The sequence below is a fragment of the Microtus ochrogaster genome, chromosome 7 (assembly GCF_000317375.1).
Source record: "Microtus ochrogaster isolate Prairie Vole_2 chromosome 7, MicOch1.0, whole genome shotgun sequence".
Lineage (NCBI taxonomy): Eukaryota > Metazoa > Chordata > Mammalia > Rodentia > Cricetidae > Microtus > Microtus ochrogaster.
The window spans coordinates 3,673,135-3,695,207 of NC_022014.1; the positions used below are offsets into that span (position 1 = coordinate 3,673,135).

The 22,073-nt window shown below is 47.4% G+C and overlaps 1 protein-coding gene across 7 annotated transcripts in view; it reads right to left on the bottom strand.

The window, feature by feature from the left end:
- Nucleotides 1-21,829, bottom strand: part of Abca3 (ATP binding cassette subfamily A member 3) — a 56,208-nt gene extending 34,379 nt beyond the window's left edge. Inside the window, exons 1-9 of one of the 7 annotated variants that reach the window (XM_026780205.1) lie at nt 21,608-21,829; nt 19,057-19,095; nt 13,012-13,213; nt 10,739-10,882; nt 9,373-9,476; nt 9,000-9,264; nt 7,578-7,705; nt 6,057-6,222; nt 1,592-1,851 (exon numbers count right to left, since the gene is read on the bottom strand). In XM_026780205.1, coding sequence (XP_026636006.1) covers nt 1,592-1,851; nt 6,057-6,222; nt 7,578-7,705; nt 9,000-9,264; nt 9,373-9,426 — 873 coding nt within the window. In that variant the 5' untranslated portion in view covers nt 9,427-9,476; nt 10,739-10,882; nt 13,012-13,213; nt 19,057-19,095; nt 21,608-21,829. Of the gene's footprint in view, nt 1-1,591; nt 1,852-6,056; nt 6,223-7,577; nt 7,706-8,999; nt 9,265-9,372; nt 9,477-10,738; nt 10,883-13,011; nt 13,214-19,056; nt 19,096-21,147 lie in introns of all 7 variants that reach the window. The other 6 variants (XM_026780204.1, XM_013347294.2, XM_013347292.2 and 3 more) reach the window with 6 other exon arrangements.
- Between the last annotated feature and the right edge of the window lie 244 nt (nt 21,830-22,073).

A 22,073-nucleotide genomic window follows, 5' to 3' on the forward strand; every position in this document is an offset into this window, starting at 1 on the left:
CTGCGTCCCTTAGGGATGCCTTGTATGCCCTGGAGCACCCCACACTCCCAAGGATGCTCCCAAGTCTGCAGGGATGTCCTATATGCCGTGGGGCACCCCACACTCCCAAGGGACGCTCCTATGTCGTCATATTACTTGAGCTGATTCTGAGAAGCCAGGAGTGTCAGCTGGCATTAAGGTCCAGAGTCACCCAGTCTGGTCCCCTCCTAAGGTTGGCAGACTCTGTAGGCTACTGACCACACTGACAGCAGCCTCCTGGGCTGTGAGCCTTGACCAGTTTGTGGCCAAGGACACACATTAAAAGACCTAGGCATCTGCTCATTTGCCTTCCCACTTTGAAGGAGAACCTTTTAGGGAAAGGTACATCCTGTCTCTGTGGAAGAATAGGATAAGGTGACCTGCAGCAGCTCTGACCAGGTCTTTCATTCTGGCCTGCTTATCAAGCCGTTGGGAGCAGCTCCTCCACTGACCAATGCTGCCTACGGGTTCTGGGAATCTAAAGCTGCAGAGGCGGAGTAAAGCGAAAATTCAGCTCTTGGTTGGCAGTGTGGCTCAGTGGTAGAGTGCTTACATTCTTGAGACCCTGAGTTCCATTTCAACACTGACAACAGAAGCAAAACTAAACAAAACAGAACAAAAACAGCAGGAGGGCCTTGGAGAGGTCAGGTAAGGGGAAAAATATTATCAAAATATATGAAAGGAACTTTTTTGAAATAAAGAAACATTGAAGGGCATCTAGGTTGTTTCTAGGTTCTGGCTACTACAAATAATGCTGCTATGAACATAGTAGAGCATATACTTTTGTTGTATGATAAGGCCTCTCTTATATTCCCAAGAGTGGTATTGCTGGGTCCAGGGGTAGGTTGATCCCGAATTTCCTGAGAAACCGCCACACTGCTTTCCAAAGTGGTTGCACAAGTTTGCACTCCCACCAGCAATGGATGAGTGAGTATACCCCTTTCTCCACAACCTCTCCAGCAAAGGCTATCATTGGTGTTTTTGATTAGCCATTCTGACAGATGTAAGATGGTATCTTAAAGTTGTCTTGATTTGCATTTCCCTGATCGCTAAGGAAGTTGAACATGACCTTAAGTGTCTTTTGGCCATTTGAACTTCTTCTGTTGAGAATTCTCTGTTCAGCTCAGAAACAAAAAGTTATAAAGATAATGTAACAATTAAAAGAAAAAGAGGTGTGATACACACTTTTAATCCCAGCACTCAGCAGGCAGAGGCGGGGGGGGGGGGGGGGGGGGGGGGGGGGGGGGGGGGGGGTAGGGGGGATAGAAACTCTATCTCAAAAACAAAAACAAAACAAAACAACAACAACCAAGCCAAACTAAACAACAAACTAAAACCCAAAGCAAACAAAACCTCCTTTAGTGCTGCCTGGAGATTACAGGTAGAGGGCAGGCCCGCACTCAGAATCTCAGCATTTCAAAGAGCTTGAACCATAGGGTGTCTACACTGCATTCAAGAGGGAGCCCTGGCTGATAGCAGAGCCTTGAGATAGGCCAACTCTTCTGAGGAGTCTCTGGACCCACCACTGAGGCTGTGCCATTCTCAAACCGGCCTGTCGCACACAGAGGGTTACCTTCAGCTTTTTCTCTTTCTCCTGCACCACTGCCCGGATGATGCTGAGGGAGGTGTAGGTGAAGCTCAGCATGAGCAGCAGAGGAAGCTGGTACTGGATGGCGATGAGGAATGGATCAGAGATGTACGGTGGGAACGGGAACCTCTTGGTGATCACACTGAGCTTCTGGAACAGCTGGTGCGCAGAGGCGTTGGCATGGTAATGCATGATGGCTTTGTCTACAGCATGTTGCACTGCCAGGAAGCCCTCACGGATGTACCCTGAGTCCAAAAACAGAGGAACACTGTGTCATGGCGCTGCTCACTAGAGAGGGATGCGCTTTGAACAGACAGGACTTTTCTGGGTCCACAGAGGTAGGGCCAAGGAGGCAAAGGGTAACTGATACCCCACTCTGCGGACCACTAATAGCATCCGACACCATTCAGAGATTCCCAGGGAAAAGAGAATGTTTGCCACATATTGCCACATATCACAGTAGAGGTGATACTTCTACTCCATAACTAACACAACCCACACATAATCACAAACATGATCATAGTTTAAAAATAGCTTAATATGGGACTAGGGAGACAGTTTAGTAGGTGAGAGCACTTGTTACATAAGTGTGAGAACCTGAGCCGGGCCATGGTGGTACACGCTTTTAATCCCAGCACTTGGGAGGCAGAGGCAAGTGGATCTCTGTCAGTCTGAGGTCAGCCTGGTCTACAAGAGCTAGTTCCAGGACAGGCTTCAAAGCTACAGAGAAACTCTGTCCTGAAACCTCTCCCCGCCCACAAAAAAGAGAATCTGGGTTTGGATCCCCAGAACCCTCATAAAAGCCTACCATGTACATGCGAACTGTAGGGGGAAAGGGCCAGCCAAAGAAACCCACCCTGGCCCTAAAACAACAGTCAGTGAAAGAAACACACTTTAGCCCTGAAGCCAGAACCAAAGAAATACACCTGATTCTGAAACCAGGGTCAAAGATACATACTTTGGCCCTAGAACCAGAGCCAGTGAAAGAAACCCAGTTTGTCTCTGAAACCAGAGCCAAATCTGCCCCTGAAAACCAACCAGATCTGAGCTCAAGGGACTGAAATCTGACCAAGTCCCACTCTGAAAATCTCCCTGGAAAAACTCCGCCCCTAAGAAGTCCTACATAAGCCCTGTGGTTGTTCAGTTTGTGGCTGCCCCTTTTCCACCCTGGCAGAGGCAGACACTCTCCTGAATTCTTCCCTCCCAGTAAATCTCTTGAATGAGGGTGGGTGAAGACCTTTTGTCTGAGCTGAGAGGGAGTGAGAGGAGCAGGGCTGTGTAGTCACAGACTTTCACTGGGGAAGCCCTTCCCCTAGCAGAGCAGAGCTGTTATGCTCTTATGCTACAGAGCTTTGTAACAACTCCAATGGGGAAGTCCTCTCCTGCTGGAGCAGAGCTGTTACATTGGGGAAACCTTCCCTAGAGCAGGGCTGTCAGCTGCTATGCTTACTGTGTCCTGTACTATTTCCTGGCTCCCAACTGCCAGAATATTCTCCCACCTGTGCTGTAACACTCAGTATTCCCTGGCCCCCGACTACCAGAATACTTCTCTCCCTGAGCTGTAGCACTAGGATTCCTTGGCTCCCGACTGCCAGGATCCCTTTCCATCTGAGCTGCAAAGCTTACACTAACCACGCCCATGGCACAGGTTACCAAGTGCTGCCATTCTTCTGTCTCTGGTTTTATGACTGTAATGTCACTGATAAGTGTCAAGGCCAGTGCTGGTGCAGCAATAATTCTCATCATTACAAGGACACAGCGAATGCTGTCCTCATTGGAAAGACAGACAGGCCCAGGAAGCCACAGAGCTAGTGAGGGGTTCAGGTGAGCATGGGACACCATAAACTTTGTCTTCGAAGTCAAACTTAGTCACCACGACAGTATGGTTTCCCCCACATATAACTGCCTGCTACTTGCTGGCGCATTGTTTCCTCAGGAGACTATCAAGTGATGCAGCCATTTTTATCATTACAACTTTGTGGGGACTTGATGGTCTAAGCAGTGGTTCTTCATGGTCTGCAGCTACTCTGTTGGGGGTCACACGTCAGATATCTCGAATATCAGATATTTACACTGTGATTCATTAACAGTAGCAAAATTACAGTTATGAGAAGCAATGAAGTAATTTTATGGTTGGGGTCACTACATGAGGAACTGTATTAAAGGGATGCAGCACGAGGAAGGTTGAGAACCACTGGTCTAAGGCATGAAGCCATCACTCTGTAATCTAATCTACCACTTCCCCACTGGAGGAATGTTGTGGGTTATCTTGTTCTTTCAGAGTATTCTGGGCACAGCCTTTCATTTAATTTAATTTTTTTTAAATGAGAATGGGGTATTTGGGAGATATATGTTTATGTACCACGTACATGCCTGGTCAACTGAAACAGGAGTTACATAAGGTTGTTAGCTGCCATGTGAGTACAGGGAATCAAATATGGGTCTTCTGGAAGAACAGTCAGCGCTCTTAACTTTAGCCATCTCATCACCCCTGGGGACATATACTTATCAGGATGCCGTCAGTGAGTCTGAGGCATGGACATCTGGGACAAAAGTGAGATTAGAACTGACCTGCCTGGCACCAATGTTGTAACCTTCCTACCTACTTCTGCGGCTTTTACAAACTCCTAAACAACTTGGGGAAGTCTTTCAAGGGTTTGAACAACCACGTCTGGCTGACATTTTCCCTTTGTCAACTGCTGCAGATATTTTTCAGAGTCTTCTATTAGTGATTGGGCTTTTTCTTCTGGGGGCAATATTTTGAGTTTGCACTCATTGATATCTGTCAGCCTTTCCTCTAAGATTTAAATTTTTACTTTTTAAAAAATTTTTTCTTAAAGATTACTTTATGTATTTGGATGTTTTGCCTGCACGCCTGTCTGCGCATCACATGATTGCTGGTATCTGCAGAGGCCAGAGGACATGGGATTCCCTGACACTGGAGCTACAGTTATCAGACATCACGTGGGTGCTGGGTATTCACCCAGGGCTTTCACCTCTGAGCCATCTCTTTAGCCCCAGGCTTTTGTTTTGTTTTGTTTTTGAGAGAGGATCTCTTAGTTGTCCTGGAACTTACTATGTAGATCAATCTGACCTCCGACTCAGAAATCTGCTTGTCTCTGCCTCCCAAGTACTGGGATCCGAGGTGTGGACCACCATCCCTGGTTTAAAGAGATATTTTCTACTGCTTTCAGGAAACAAGACAGAAACAAACCAACAAGACAGGCTTGAGGAGCTACACGGTAGCATCTGTCAGCCAGCGTGTCCAGCTGGTTGACATGGCAACTGATGTGGTAGCTGGCTGCAGCTTCTCCTGAGCTCTAGGTCTACTCACTGGTGTAGAACCTCTCTCACTCTATCGCTCCTTGTTCATTTTAGTTCATTTTCCAGATTTAAGACCCCAACCCAGAGTGTTAGCCTTAGGATGGGTCCTAGAACCAGTGAGAGGTGTCTCTAAATGCTGCTCGTCAGATGCCTCCTGCCTGCCAGGTGTACATTCTGAGTCCTGTTCCCCAGAGAGACCTGCAGAAGACAGTGTTCTCCAGAACTTGTGGACATCTGCCAGTCTTGGTCGGACTGAGCTATTTTTCAACCTGGATCATCGGTCCAAGCCACCTCTTACCTCTCTCTAGCTGGGTCCAAGATGTTCCTGTGCTTCAGAACAGACAGACCTATGAACAACAGAAAGCTCCACCACACAGACCACAGTATGCATAGACAGGGAACTGGAATAATCAACATGAACTTCTATGCAAGTTACTGAGTTAAATCAAGAACCTGCAGCCTTTCAAAATGTTATAAAATCAAACACAGAGAAGGCCAGGGAAGGGATACAAAAAAACAAGCCTGAAAAGTTGGTTAAAATGAGGCTTTTAAAAACCTGAGTGACAGCTGAGTGGTGGTGGCACATGCCTTAATTCCAGCACATGGGAGGCAGAGGCAGGGGGATCTCTGTGAGTTCGAGGCCAGCCTGGTCTATAGAGTGAGTTCCAGGACAGCCAAGGCTACCTAGAGAAACCCTGTCCAAAAAACACAAGACACAAAAACCCGAGTGATGAATGTTTCACTCAAGGACCCATGTCTTCTGAAGTGGGGGCGGGATGCCACTCTTTCAAAGGCTTAGACTTAACCTTTAGGAGCCAGCTTTATTGAGTGTTTTTCCCTTCACAATTGAGAAGTTTATAAAAACTAATTTCCTGGCTGGGCAGCGGTGATACACGCCTTTAATCCCAGCATTCAGGAGGCAGCGGCAGGCGGATCTCTGTGAGTTCAAGGCCAGCCTGGCCTACAGAGTGAGCTCCTGGATGACCAGGGCTACATGGAGAAACCCTGTCTCACCACCCCAACCCCCCAATTTTTTTCTGTAGAGAAGGTGAGGTGGTTTGGACTCTTAGAGTGATCAGGAGTTAGCAACCTGGGGTTAGAACTATGGTCCCTAAGTGTCTCTCACCTGGCTCACCGCCATCAGGTGATGATGGTTCCCTTGGCCCCGGGCTTGGGAAAAGTGGGAAAAGAGAAGTGGTGTGCCAGCCTTCCTTCTCTCTTAGGAAATCATTTCCTGTTTGCGTCCACATGTAATTTCTTTGCGTGTAACTGAAGCGTAGGTGGTATTTTACCTGTGAAAACAGAAGAGAAAATCAACCATTCTGAAGGATTCATCTGGAAGAGTAGAGGCCAGAGTGCCCCGAGGGTATGTTTCCTCACGAGGATGGTGTCACCAGGAGCTTATCATGCCCTGCCCTGCAATTACCCCAACTGCCTCAAAACATCAGAGGGAGACAGTCTTTATTTTTTTTTCTCTTCTAGAGACAGGATTTCTCAGTATCTACAGAGCCAGTCTTGGAACTAGCTCTGTAGACCAGGCTGGCCTCGAACTCAAAGAGATCCACCTGTCTCTGCCTCCCAAGTGCTGGGATTAAAGGCCTGTGCCACTACCTACATTCTTTTTTTTTCATGATTTATTTATTTTTATTTAATGTGCACTGGGTTTTGCCTGCATGTATGTCTGTGTGAGGGTGTTGCGTCCCCTGGAACTGTAGTTGTAAGTTGTCATGTGGGTGCTGGGAATTCAACCTGTGTCCCCCAGAAGAGCAGCCAGTGCTCTTACTGCTGAGCTCTCTCTCTCCAGCCCCAGAGGCAGTTATTCCTCCCAGCAGGGACACAGGGATACACAGGATACTTATGCGATGTTGTAGCTACTTCTCTTCCGTTACTCAGCAACATGAATACTTTTTTTTTTCTTTTTTTAGACAGGGTCTCACTGTCTATCTCTGGCTGGCCTAGAACTTGCTATGTAGACCAGGATGGTCTTGAACTCACGGAGATCCATCTGCCTCTGTCTCTCAAGTGCTGGAATTAAAGGCATGCACCACCATGCCCAGCAATATCACATTTTCAATGGCTGGGTACCACCATCGTGTGAGAGAGTTGCTCAGTTTTGTTTTCCTAAGGCAGAGTTTCTCTGTGTAGCAGTGGCTGCCCTACAACCTGCTTTGTAGACCAGGCTGGCCTCAAACTGACATAGATCCACCTTCCTCTGCCTCCCGAGTGCTGGGGTTAAAGGCCAAGCCACCACCGCCCCATCAGTTTGCTCAGTTCTAAAACCATCTAGAAAGCAAAGAGCTTCCTTCATTTTTTTAAAGCTATATTTAAGTCCAAAACACCAATTTTCTTCCTTATCCTAGTTGCTTTTTTATCCAAAGAGGCCCAGAGACCTTTTATAAAATGCAAAAGTTAAGTGATTGTCCATGGGCTGGTAGATTTTTAAAAACTGTCCTGGATTTATAGGTTAACATCACCAAGCTCCCTCAGACGGACTGAGTACCACAGTTCCCAGGGACAGCTTAAGGTTGACTCTTAGGCAGGGGGCAGTTGAGAAAAAGCATCCTTATTTGCAAGCATAGTGAGTAGTGAGGGGAAATGAGGCTCAGCACAGTGTGTGTGTGTGTGTGGGGGGGAATCAAAGCCTCACCGCCAGCGGCAGGGGGTCCTTGCTGTGGTTGAAGGTGTGCTCGAATACCACAGCTGCCAGCACGTTGGAGGAGCGGTTGTCATACCGAATGTAGTCCTCAAAGTCCTTCTCAGAGGAAAAGCCATGCACTGTGGACAAAGCAGCAAACCACACATTGCCTAATCATCCCTGCTCCTTGAGAAGCCTGGGAAGGCCAGGACACTTCAGATAAAAGACAGCACACTGACAAGGCTGTCAAAAGCTGTGGGAACCCTCAAGACTAGAGTGGCTTTTGTCTTGGCAGAGATTTAAGCTGCTGCGGACAGTAGAACTGCTCAGTCAGAGAAGCCCTGGGTAGCACTTAGTCTTCCTGCTGCAGTCTGAATCAGGCTGGAATACCAGGCCGGCAGCAGGGCCAAGTCACAGAAACCTGTAACAAAACAGGGCCAGGGACTGCAGTCTATGGCAACAGCCCCACTTAATCCCCCAATCACGGCAAGTCTTATTTTATTCATTTATTTATTGTTTTTTTAAAAATATTTATTTATTTATTATGTATACAATACTTTGTTTGTGTGTATGCCGGTAGGCCAGAAGAGGGCACCAGACCTCATTACAGATGGTTGTGAGCCACCATGTGATTGCTGGGAATTGAACTCAGGACCTTTGGAAGAGCAGGCAATGCCCCATTTATTTATTGTTTAAGACAGGGTTTCTCTGTGTAACTCTGACTGTCCTAGAACTTACTCTGTAGACCAGGCTGGCCTTGAACTCACAGATCCACTTGCCTCTGCCTTCCAAGTGCTGGATTTGAAGGCATGCGCCACTATGACCAGTATGGCAAGCTTTAAAAATTAGAGTTACTCAAATGACCTCTGTCCCCTGACCCTCCTTTTAAGTACAGAGCTTTGTTGTAATCCTTTGGTGGGGTGAAACAAGCTATAGGCAGTCTATGCCAACAGGAAGAGGGAAAGGGACAATAGCTTTATCTTGAAAGCAAAGATACAGAAAAGAAGGCTAGCACACATTACCCGGGTGGCTCCCTCCACAGGCCTCCTATGACTTAATTCAGAGGTGTCCCCTGAAACCCACCCCAGGAAGGTTGTTGGTACCATGTACTCAAACTGTGCTCTGCTCTCTCAGAATTAAATGGCTTTTCTGGACTGGGCCCACCCAGCTGCTCGCTATCACTAGGTGCGACCGTGGAGCCAGATATGACCAACACTAACTACCACACGTTTCTTCATTGGTCCCCTCAGCATTGGACAGAGGGGAGGCCGGGCTCTTGAGCCTCACTGTGTACTGAGATAAGGTAGTCCAGGGATTAATAAAGGTATTTAGCCAACATGATGAGTTTCTGAGTGTGGACTCAGCTTTTCCTGTGCCCTGGAGGAGGCAACACTGTCACAAAGACCCAAACCACAAGCCCCTCCCAGGTCTCACCTTTCATGCTGATCACTAGCTCCCTTTGCACGGTCTCCGTGATGGTCCTGGCAGCATCACTGTGGGAAGGGATGTAGGCGAGCTCCCAGTTCCCACCAGGAGGATGGAATGTGAAGAACAGGGGCAGCTGCTGGATGGACTGGCCCGGGTAAACTGTGGCATTGGGCACATTCTCTGACTGGATTTTCAAGCGTAGCCAAATCAGGATCCCGGAAAACAGGAGGGGCAGGAAGAGTTCCAAGACTGTCACTAGAACTTTCCGCTTCTACAAGAGAAACGACCACCCTGTGGACTGCAGCAAATGTTCCGTCCTTGAGAGCTTTCCCTGGGCATCCAATGGACGATGGCCACCCTTCCTCGGGCCTGGACTCACCTTCAGAGTATAGTTCTTCCAGAGTAGGAGCGCCAGCTGCCGCAGCACTGCCATCTTCCTGCAGGCACAGGGCCAACACCAACCAAAGGCTCAAAGATGGAAAACTAAAGTGCCATGGAAACACAGACCAATCACCTTGGGAATTGCTACAAGCTCTTTTCCTCCGTATTTTCTCACCTTCCTTTCTGCCACCTTAATCCCAAACACTCCCTTGGAAGGAAGCATGCCATCCTGATGCTCCAGACACACCATATCCAGAGACAATGCACATGCTTTGGGGCAACTGCCATCTTTTTCAACAACATGCTTTACTAATTCTATTTATTCACTTTTGTGTGTATGTGTGTGTGCACATCCAAGTGCCATGGTGTATGTGTGGAGGTCAGAGGACAACTTGTCAGAGTCTGTTCTCTCTTCCACCATGCAAGGCTGGAGGATCAAACTCAGGTCCTCAGGCTTGGAGCCAAACTGCTCTCCCCACTGGGCTCTTGCCCACCCAACAATAAGCTTTTTATGTGCTCTCCACTGCTGCTGCTGTGCTTTATCATTGTTCCAATGCTTTGGTTACCATGCATGTCCCATCTAATCACAAAATAATGCCTTTTCCTTAACCAATGTAGAATCAGTAAAAGGAAATTCAAGGCTGGAGAGGGGGTTTAGCAGGTAGAAGTGCTTGCAGCCAAGCTTGGCACCGGGTTACTGGGACACAGGTAAAGGTGGAAGGAGAGAACAGATTCCCACACATGTACCATGCCATGTGTGTACACACACTAAATTAATCAACTAAAAAGAAAACTCAACTTGGTGTCCTGGCTACAGGTAGATTGTAGGACTTGAGAGGACTGTGAGGAGGAAGGGAAAAGCAGAGGCCTAGGACTGGAGCCTTCAGTGGCTTTGCTGACCCAGGAGCCCAATGGGTCAGGAGTGTGTAAGTCAGGCATTCTCTCTTGAATCTAAGGCCAGTTTTTCCTATTGCTATTAGAAATACTGGAGCCCAGGGTTTCACTGCACATGGCCCCTCTCTCCCTCACACCCCCCTTATGAGACAGGGTCTTGCTCTGTAGCTCAGGCTGGTCTCACTAGGTAGCCCCAGGCTGCTGTTGACTCATAGTGATTCTCTGTCTCAGTCTCCTGACAGAATTATAGACACATGCCATCATACCAGACATAAGAAATTCATCCTAAAAGTACTTCTCCTACATTAAACATAAATCTAACATAATTCTGGCACCCACAACCAGAGGAAAAGTCTACAGAGAGTTTATCAAACACAGGCAACAGCAAAAACAACATTTATGAAGGTTGTCAACTTCAGACAAAGTTACTGCCTTTCAGCTACCAGAAGCAGAGACATTGAGCTGCTAACCTGGAAAAGTAGGTGGTCCGAGTGAGCTCAGGTAAGGCTGGCAACACCCAGTCAGGAGGATCCCATTCAGCAACTGAAGGCAAGGAGGTCCAGATGTGAAGACCGGCAGGAAGGGAAGGAACGGAGCAGCGGGGCTCCTGAGAGCTGCAAGCCGAGAGAGAAGCACTTCCCAGCTCAAGTCTCCAAGTGGGGAAAAGTCTTGGTGACTCACAGTGGGGACTTTAGTTCAGTTAATGAGCTCTATGGGCATGGCTAATACTAACCAAACACCAACTCTTAGTCAGATGAGGGCAAAACAGGGTATATTGATAATTCATGAGTCACTCATTAATGATCAAAAGCTAACATGCTTCTAATATGAATAGCTGCAGACTATAAAATATATGGGATAAAGAGGTTTTTTGTTTGTTTTAAAGAAACCCTAGCTGGGTAGTGGTGGTGCACACCTTTAATCCCAGAACTCAGGAGGCAGAGGCAGGTGGATCTCTATGAGTTCCAGAACAGCCAAGGTTACACAGAGAAACCCTGTCTCAAAACAAACAAACAACCCCCCCAAAACCAAAACCAAGAAAAAAATCCTTATTTTTACTTTTACAGTAAAATATTTCCATAAAGATCTTTCCAGGGCTGGAGAGATGGCTTGGAGGCTAAGGCTGCATGCTGCTCTTGGAGAGGTCAAGTTTGATTCCCAGCATGTACTCTGGACTCCAGTACAGGGATTCAGTACCCGAGGCCTCTGTGGGCACCGGTACTCTAGTGCACATACCCTCACAGATACACACAATTTAAAACACAGAGGGAAATCTAAAACAAACCCTTTATTTTAAAAACTAAAAATCTGGCTGGGTGATGGTGGCGCATGCCTTTAATCCCAGCACTCGGGAGGCAGAGGCAGGCGGATCTCTGTGAGTTCAAGACCAGCCTGGTCTACAGAGCTAGTTCCAGGACAGGATCCAAAGCCACAGAGAAACCCTGTCTCAAAAAACCAAAAAAAAAAAAAACCCTAAAAATATTACCTTTTTAAAACAGATATTAAATGGCACTAAATATCTTGCCTTAAAACATAAATTCAAAATTCATGCATTAAAGGTAGTATAGAAATTTCACAAATAATTTAAAATGGAATTGTTTTTGAGACAGAGTCCTACAGTTAGCTAAGGTTGGCCTCAGAAGAGTGGTATCAGTCTCCTGACTGAGACATGAGCTACCATACCCACTTTAAAAATATGACTTTTAATGACAAAAAAAAACCTATAACCACCAACCATCAAAACCTAAACAACAGCAAGTAAAACCTCCTATCAACAATGTCTTAAAAACAGTTATGATGATTGATAAAGGAGCAGCAATTTAATGACATTCGTTAAGGCCCGCGGTGAGTTTTTAATTTTTAACGTTAACACATTTTTAGTTATTTATCCTGTGTGTATGTGTGTGTGTGTGTTGTTCGTGGGTGTAGGTCAGAAGACAACTTAGGGGAACAATTCTTTCCTTTTATGCCAGCTCTAGAGATCAAACTCAGGTCACAGTGTTTAACAGCAGTGCCTTTCCCTGCTGAGAATTTCACCACCCCAGATTTGTGTTTATGAAAGGTTTTCATAACAGTCCATCTAAAAGGGAGACCAGATGGCTCTGGTCAAAGCTAATCCAGACCAGCAGCTAGCTTAACCTAGATGAACTTTCTCCTTCCACCAGAGAGGAATATGAAAAGGTCACAGTTCAGAAAGGTTTTGGGGCTCAGGATGTAGCTCGGCTACCTGCCTGGCAAGCATCAGAGCACTATGGGCTTAATCCCACGCCTGTATAAACTCAGCGTGATGGCAAATGCCTGTAATCTTAGCTCCTGGTAGGCAGGATGATCAAAAGCTCAAATTCAATCTCCTCCACCACACAGTAAATACAAGGTCAGCATGAGCTACATCCGACCTCGTTTCAAAAAGGAAATAAAATGATCTTCTGGTTAAAGAAGTATATGGCTAGCCGGGTGGTGGAGGCGCACGCCATTAATCCTAGCAGGCGGATCTCCGTGAGTTTGAGGCCAGCTTGGTCTACAAGAGCTAGTTCCAGGACAGGCTCCAAAGCTAGAGAAACCCGTCTTGAAAAACAAAAACAAAAAACAACAACAATAACAAAAAAGTTTTTTTATTTTTTGGCTATTGTTCAAGAATATATAACACTCTCTTGCTTATTCCCATTCCTTTCAGGCCCAGAGCAGCAAAGGCCACACAGTTTAGACACCTAGGCAAACTGCAGAGGCAGCACCAGAAACTGACCTTAGTCCCAGGCAAGGCTGGCTGAAGGTGTTGCTCCAAGGTTACAGGTGAAGTGGCCTGGCAGCAGCAGTGCTACACACACAACTCTGGGGTGGAGCCAGTGGGTCCCCGGAGAAGAGCAGTAGCCCTAGGGAGCAGGAATGATGAGATCTCGAGGGACATCTGGAGGAACCTGGGGCTCACAGGCATGACTCTCTGGCACCTTTGGGTAGATGAAGGGTGTTTAAGTTTAATTTGAAAAATAACCACAAAACAGCTACCAAGTTAGAAAGTAAGAGAGCAAAACGTGTTCCGAGGATGTTTCTCAGGGAGCACAGATCAGTGGCTAGCACTTGCCTGACACTCACGGACACACCAAACAGGATAGTGCTAAAACAGACCAGCTGCATAACAGAGAGGTGCAGATTTACACATATATCCACAGCTGTGCCTGGCACTTTATGCTGATGGCCTCCTAATGTGGCCCGGGTTCCTAGTATTATCATCCTTCCCAGACCGAGACCAAAAGGAAGTACTGGCCAAGACCAAACTGCAAGTAAGCTGTGTCAGCACTTGAACCTCAGCCTGTCTTGACAGCCTCGAAATCTGAGCTCTTAGGCCCTGCATGCCTCTATCCTTTATACACAGGATAAACATATACCATGTATATGTTACATATTTATATATAAAGCATATATATCTTTTATATTCTAGTCACGGTGAGCATCCTTTGTGCCACCACCACCCGGCAATCCTTCTAACATCTTCATCTATCACTCCTAGAATGCAGCATTAGTCAGCCACCACCTCTTTAGTGCCTTAATTTGTTCCCATTCCCCTCAATACCGTTTACTGCTTTGCCCTTGCTAAGCCTTATCTGAAGTCTCAATGAAGGCTACATTCACACTTGTGCATGTTCTATTTGAGCAAAGGCATTTAAAGGAGGAGATCCTGGAATTACAAAATCTGGAACACTTTCTGGTTACGAAAGCCAATGCATGCAAGAGAAGGAAGTTAAAGTTCCTCAACGCACTTAACACTTGAGTGGCACTGGAGATACTCAGAAGTGGTGATGGCTGAGAGCTGAGCCTAACCTCAGGGGAGGAAACGACTGCCAGCTACTCTAAGGCAAACACCAAGAGCTGGTCACTTTAGCCTCCCCACTCCCTGCAAGAATCCTCTAAGAAGGTCCCACTGAAGAGGGCTCAGCCTGATCCTGAGGAAACAACGAGAAAGAAAAGGCAGCCCCCACCCTGGCAAAAGCTTGTTTGCTTCCAGTTAAAATATCAAACATTGCACAAGGCAATGAGTATTTCAATGTTTGTATTAAAGTGGACAATCAAATGGTTATGTATAAAGCAAGTGCTGATTTCTGAGAACTCTGCTGGCAGGCCACAGGAGTCCTGTAAAATGGTCTTTCTCACAATTGCTCTTAGCTTAGGGACTATGGGTTGTGACAGTCCCTGCGCACTATGGTGCCTCTAATCAGCAGCATCTAGAAGAGTCCCAGCCAGTGCCAGGGGTAAAACTAGTGCAAGCCACGGTGGCAGCTACACAGAACCCTACCATCTGGTTTCTTTGTTCCACATAAATATCTGCGAACACGGAGCAGAGCAGGGCCAGTGCTTTGGAGAGCGTGCTAAGGGGCCTTCAAAACCAGTAAATCACGACAGGGACAACCCTTTGCACCATGTGTCTGTCATGTCCTCAGGACTGGTGTATCTCCCTCCATGAAGTCACAGGCCTCGAGAAGAAAGAAACCCTAATAAGGCCACAAATAGGCCGCTGAGATTGCTCAGAGAAAGCTGATGACCATGGTGCTTCATATGCTGCACAGGTGTGTGACACAGAGGTGTCCTGGTGGGCAGCGCTGGCCACACTTCGTGTTCTTCCTTCAACTTGAGGAATTGCTTTGCCCTACTTGAGATGCTTTTAGGAAAGCATTTTATTACCAGATCTGGAGAATTCCCAGCAGTCAGCCAGGACCAAAGGTCTGTGTGTATATAGAGAATGCTCACAGACTCTGTGGCTTTTTAAGATACACAAAGCAGAAAACATTTATTCATTCAACAAACATTTGCCAAATGCTTACTGCGATGTGTATTGGTACAACATGCTAAGGCTTTACTAATGGACACATAATGTTCTTACAGTTTATAGTCTGTAATACTTCTCTCTCTTGTAACTGTTGAAATTAAATTAAGCTAAGGCAGGTAGTTAGGGTTTCTGTTGCTGTGAAGAGACACCATGACTATGGCAACTCTTATAACAAAAAACATTTAATTGGGGCTGGTTTTCAGTTCAGAGGTTTAGACCATTCCATCATGGTGGCACAGACATGGTGCTGGAGAAGAAGCCAAGAATTCCACATCTGGACCAGCAGGTAGAAGACATAGTGACCCACTGGGCCTAGCTTGAGCTTCTGAAACCTCAAAGTACACCCACTTCCTCCAGCAAGGCCAACCTATTCCATTAAGGCCACATGTCCTAATCCTTTCAAATAATGCCACTCCCTATAAGCCATTTTCATTTAGACCACCAGAGATAATATCACACAATCCTGGAGAAGACAGGAATTAATTGTACGTATGTTGACAGATGGAGGGCTGGGTGACCATGGTGCTCTGGCTGCTTCATCCTGAGGAATTACCAGAGGATCCCGGAGAAATGGAAGGATATTGGTGGAAGAGTTACCCTGAAATTGAACATGAGCCTGACAGTAGCAAACAAAGAGACACAGATGAAAACAGACCCCAAGGCTTAAATTCTTAAAATTAAAAAAAAATTCTTTTCAAAGATAGGGTCTGTCTCGTATGTAATTCTGGTTGTTATAACTCAGTGTGTAGACCAGGCTGGCCTCAAATTCAGAGAGATCCACCTGCTTCTGCCTTCCAAGTGCCAGCATTAAACCATGTGCTACCATGCCTAACGTACACAAAGCTTTGGATTCTGCCCCAAGAAAGCATTGACAGGCACATGTATGTATGTGAGCTAAAGCATACATAGCTCATGTCTGCTCTGACTCTGTTCAGTCTTTCTCTGAGGCTATTTAAACACTGGCAAATGTCAAAGGCAATGGATTCTGCAGATGGAAACCGCATCATGAGTAAAAGGGAGAAGAAGAGGCACATTTTTAGGATATGGCCCTCATCTGTGAAGCTCACCAGCTGTTTTCTAGTAGGGTGAACAAGGCAGTACATGGCAGTGGAGGGGTAGTGAGCAATTTCCTTGTATTCCCTAAAATAAGAAAAAAGCTTCATGAATATTTAATACATGATGGACCCTGGTTTTGTCAGTTGTGAGGCAGTGGCTGTGGGTCCTGATAGTGAGCCCGTTACATGGGTGGTGGTAGGGCCTCTCTCAGGAGTTTATTTAAGCATCTCAGACATAAAGTGTATATGTTTCAAGATATCATTTTTAAAATTTATTATCTATATGGCGCTCTGCCCCCACATATGCCTGTAGGCCAGAAAAGGGAACCAGATCTCATTACAGATGGTTGTGAGCCACCATGTGGTTGGTTACTAGGAATTGAACTCAGGACCTCTGAAAGAGCAGCAAGTGCTCATAACCTCTCAGCTATCTCTCCAGCCTTCAAGATATCATTATTTAAAAAAAAAACAACGGGTATCACGGTTGTGGTTTTTAAAAAGAGGGCCAGAGAAATAGCACAGTATATAAAGGCTCTTGCTCTAACCCTGGTGACCTGCCCAATCCTTAGACAAGAAAGATGGAATAAACTCTCATAAATTGTCTGTCCTTTGATCTTCCCACACGTATGCACATATGTGCACACATACACACAAACGAATGTAATAAGCGTTTAACAGAGTCTACCCAAAGGTTTCCAAAGTTTTGTAGTTATCTGGGAAGTGACGACAAGCACCTCCAGGGTTCACTGGTTAGTGTGGGACTTACTGGGGAATTATGGAGTTCTTTGACAAAATTTCAATCTTAGATACTTTTAAAATTTTTAAATAACAAGTAAGTGCAACAATGCATGAAACTGCCTAAGTGAGGGGAGGGCAGAAAGATGGTTCAGCAATGAAGAGTACTGCTTGCTCTTGCAGAGGACCAGGTTCGGATCCCAGCACCCATGGGACAGCTCACAATGTTCTGTAATGCAATGTTCTCTAGTTCTAGGGGGTCTGATGTCTGCTGCTGGCTTCCGTGGGCACCAGGTCTACGCATAGTGCACAAACATTCATACGTATAAAATAAAAATAAATATTTAAAAAATAAATAAACAGGCTGAGGAGATGTTATTGGGTAAACGGCCTGTTATGTAAGCAGAAGAACCCGAGTTCAGACTCAGCACCTATGTGAAAAGCTGGGCATGAGTATGTGTGTCTGCAACCCCAGCACTGAAATGGGAGCCAGGGCAGGAGGGGGTGCAGGGACAGGAAACTGCTGGAGCTTGCTAGGCAGCCAATCCAGCCAAATTAATGTGCTCCAGGTTCAATGAAAGAGCCTGTCTCAAAAAATAAGGTGGAAGCCGGGCGGTGGTGGCGCACGCCTGTAATCCCAGCACTCGGGAGGCAGAGGCAGGCGGATCTCTGTGAGTTCGAGGCCAGCCTGGTCTACAAAGGGAGTTCCAGGACAGGCTCCAAAGCTACAGAGAAACCCTGTCTCGAAAAACCAAAAAAAAAAAAAAAAATAAGGTGGAGAGCAACAGAGGAAGATACGTCTGGCCTACACACACACACACACACACACACCCCTATGGATATACCCTCCTTGAAAAAAACCCTCTCCCTCAGAAAACCCCCACATGCAAACCTGTCCCTTCAAGGAAAAGATGACAAGATATGAGAATCATAACTATCAAACAATTCATGCTAAGAATAGAAATCTAGTGAGCATGAATGTCTGAACACAGATGTGCCGTGGTTTGGATCTTGTGTGTCCCCTGAAGGCTCATATGTTAAAAGCTGAGTTCCAAGCTTGATACTATTGGCAGAAACTTTAATAGGTGGGGCCTGGCAGGAGGTCTACATCACCAGAACATCTGTGAGAACTCTTTCTGGACACAACCATGTGTGTAGTTTTCATTTGCCATGTTATTCCCCACCATGGTGTGCAGCCTTACTATAGGCTGCAAGACTATGGCCAATTATCATGGGCTGAAACCTCTAAAACTATGAACCAAAGCAAGTCTTTTTCAAAAAAGCTGCCTCAAGAATTTGTAAAAGCAATAAAAAGTTGATAAGCATAAGACAGTTCACAATCACACGATATTGCCACAGCTGCTGTATGAGTGCCACATATAAAGGTAGACACCACAAAATATTCAAGACCAGAATTTGCATCTTTCCTTTTGCCTGTAAACACGCACCAACCCAAATCTGCCCAGAGCATTTGTGTGGCAGGTAAATGAGCTCAGACCCAGAAGCACAGCATCTGTGCCTACACAAGGTTTATCATGCTCACATAAGCTCAACAAGACCTGGTTCCTGAAATGAACAGAACAAGAATGTTCACGCACTAGGACATGAGTTTCACTTCAGCGATCTGAGTCTGATCTCATGCCTTTTCCTGTACAAGGCGTGTTTATACTATAATTTTTGTTCTGTTACTATATTGGAAATGTTTTCATCATGTTAACTTTACCTTTATCTCTTTGCTTTTTTATTTTTTGAGACACAATTTCTCTGTGTAGCCCTGGCTGTCCTGGAACTTGTTCTATAGACCAAGCTGGCCTCAAACTCAAAGATCCACCTGGCCCTGCCTCTCAAGTGCTGGGATTAAAGGCGTGCGCCACCACTGCCTGGCCTCACCTTGTATCTCTCTAAAAGTCCACATTCATCTATAATTCTGGATTCACTTGTTAGGATTTATTATTTGACTCTCTCTATATATGGACACTCTCAAATTCTTTTCTATATAGCAGTACACAAGGAAAGTGTATGGGGATGATTTGCTTACACAGTGGTCCTTATGCAAATGAGGTGATCATGGCCTACAAAGCTGTGTCTTAGAGCTCTAGGAAGCCAAGTCTGAGACTGGGTGATTCGTTCTGCAGGCCCAGGTAGAGAGAGGACTGTACTTTCTGGAACAAACACTCACCATTATCTGGTCTATCCAGAGCTGGTGGCAGTGGTCTCCCTAGAAGAGGAAGTTCTTGGTGAGAACTGACAAGGTATATTTTAGGACAACTATGTGGCCTAAAGAAAGTTCTCTGAAGAGAATTCCACAAAGCTTATACTGTTGCTTGCTTTCCTGCCTGATTCCCATGCTGCAGCCTTGGTTTCGTTCCCTGGATAGCTAGCTTTTCTGCCTTTTTAGGCATGGGAAATGAGGTAATGAAGCAACAGGAGTCCCCAGAGAGGTAACCATGGATCTTCCGTAGCAAGCAAAGCAGCAAGGAGAGCATTATGGTCTCTGTGAAGGTGACCACGACCTGCTGACACCAGGCCTTGTGCCATTCAAGGGGAATGGGCATCAATTCATGGATGGGCCCCATGCCCTTCTCTCCACACCCAGAATGGGCCTTCAGCACTTCACCCAACGTATTGCTCCACCTGGTGAAACCCTACCGTTTCCTGGCCTACTCCGATGTCAGGTCCTCTGTAATGCTGTCTCTGGAAAGCAGGAGCTCATCATCTTAGCTGCAAAGCAGAATCTTCTAGGGCTGTTTTCTGACAGACACTGAAGCTGAGGCTCACCCATGAAGACTGTGGGCTCTGGTCTGAGCAGTTCTAACACGCAGCCTTGGTTCAGATCTCCTGCTCCTAATTGAAACCACCCCTCTGGACACCTGTGGCACCTATTCTGGATGTGCCATGTGCCACCCACCTCGTCCTTTAATAAAAATACATTATTATTTGTGCTGTGGCAGGGGGATGCTTGCACTATGGTGTCTGTATGGAGGTCAAGGACAACTTGAAGAAGTTGGTTCTCCCAGTCTGCCAGTTGGGTCATAGGGATCTAACTCAACCTATCAGATGGAACTGTCAAACGCTTTTACCACTGGTCCAAAACTGTTTCTGCTTTTTTCCAGAGTTTTTTTTGTTTGTTTGTTTGTTTTTTTGTAAATCAGTGCCATTCTAAGATCTCTATGACCAGGGACAATCCCTAGTGACTCAGAATCATGCCTGGAGCCTGGCCCATTTGAAGAGCAATAGGCATACATACCTAAGAGTTCTAGAACGTAGCTCTAGACAGACTCAGTAGCAAAGAAGCCTCCTGCCAACTGCCAGAAGCAGGGCTGGAGGAGGAACCATAGACTCCATAAAAGCCAAATTAAGCCTGTCCAGTTAAGACTAAGTCAAATAGTTTCCATGAGACTACCTGGTCAATGTAATATGGAAAGCTAGCGACTTGTCATGCTCCAAAAGGCTGTTCGCTCAGATTGGGGGTACAGCATCTTAGAGGAAGATGTTCTGTTTGCAAGGGCTCAAATGGAACCAATGTGGGTGAGGGAGATTCCCATGGCATCCATTTTTATTCACTTTTCCTCTCCCTTCCCCCTTCACTTCCCATGAGGCAAGTTTTCTAAAATGATTTCAGTCTTTTCAAGCTTAATAACGGCAACACCAAAACTTTCAGAACGAAATAAGGCTGCTTAGGAGACAAGGATGGAATTCATTTCCTTAAACTCTGCCTGGGTCTCCCTCCACATTGTTACTGCAGAGCCAACATCACTCATTCTGGAACATTTCCCCGAGGGCTCCTGATGTGCAAACACTAAGTCCCTAAACCAGGATTCAAGAACCTTCCGGGCCTGGAGACAAGGGGACAGACAGAAATACCTTCTAAGACAAGGCCCAGAAGGGCCACACACAGGAAAAGCAGGGTCTCTTAAAGCATGCAGCACCAGGGAACACCTGCCCTGGACCCAGGCTCCGAAGGGGACCCTAGCCCTCAGGTGCTGGTTGAAGTCCGGAGCGCCAGCCCCGAGACACCTGACCCTAGGCACAGTGCTGCAAGAACATAGCCCACACCGATGATTCCCCCTTCCCTGTCATGTTCTGCACACTGGGGGCTTAGCCAACTTCAACCCCAAAGCACCCGTTGAACCCTATGCTGAAGTTCGTGAAAATAAAGAGGGTGGAGCTTGAAGGACTTTGATTCAGGGGGAATCTCATCCCGCACCAGTACTGGCTGGGTGCGCCGGGAGCATTCCATCTGCCAGCTACCCCGTAGCCAAGAACGCACCGGAGGGCGGCGGCTGTCTGTCCATTTGCTGGGCCCGCATAACAATCCTGGTTGTCTGAGCAGGTTCCTGCGCGCCCAGCGGTCCTGCTATAGCGGGGACACACCCAGTCTCGCCGCCGCCGCGAAAGCGACACCCGCGGCAACACACACGGACGGTCCGGGAGCCGGCGGGGACCTGGAGGCCCCGGGCTGGGGCGCTGCCCGCAGGCAAACCGGAGACACGGGCAAGGATGAGCAAACTCAGACGCCGGCGCTAGCACGCGAGGGGACCGGTCCTAGTGGCACTCACCGACCCCCAGCGCCAGGGTGGCGGCGCTCGGCGCGGCTCTCTCGCCAGGTTCCCTCCCTTAGATTCCCGGTTCCGCTCCAGCCTCGCAGGGGCGGCTGCGGCCGGCGCTGACAGCTGAGGCCGCCCCGCAGGGAGGAAGCACCGGAGACCGGCGCGGGTGGGAGAACGCACCAGGAAGCTCCGGCTCCTCCAGGGGGGGGGAGCGGCGGATCGCGCGTGCGCAGTGGGCCGCCCCTGCAGGTGCCCCGGGTTTGCTCCCGGCCGGCTTAGCCTCGCCTAAGCTCCGGCTTCAGCGTCTGCGCAGAGCCCTGCACATGTTGCCCGGCTCTGACAGAGGGCTCTTCGCGTCGCGCGCGCGTGCACCCGCTCCTAGGTCAACATTCAGGACTGTGCGTCTGCGCAGTACTCCACGGAGGGCGCACCTCCTGCAGGCGCGTGCGCGAGTGCGGGTGGGGTGGGACGGAGCCGTACTGCGCGTGCGTGATGGGTTGCCCCTGCGGGTTTTGGGCCGCACTCCGGCGACCGAGAGTGCGGCGTCTCCTGGTCCGTGTCCGGCAGAGGGCGTTAGTCTGGGGTTCTGCTTCATCGACTGAGCGTGCGATGCCAGGGGACAGAGCCCCGGAGCCGTGGGCCTGAA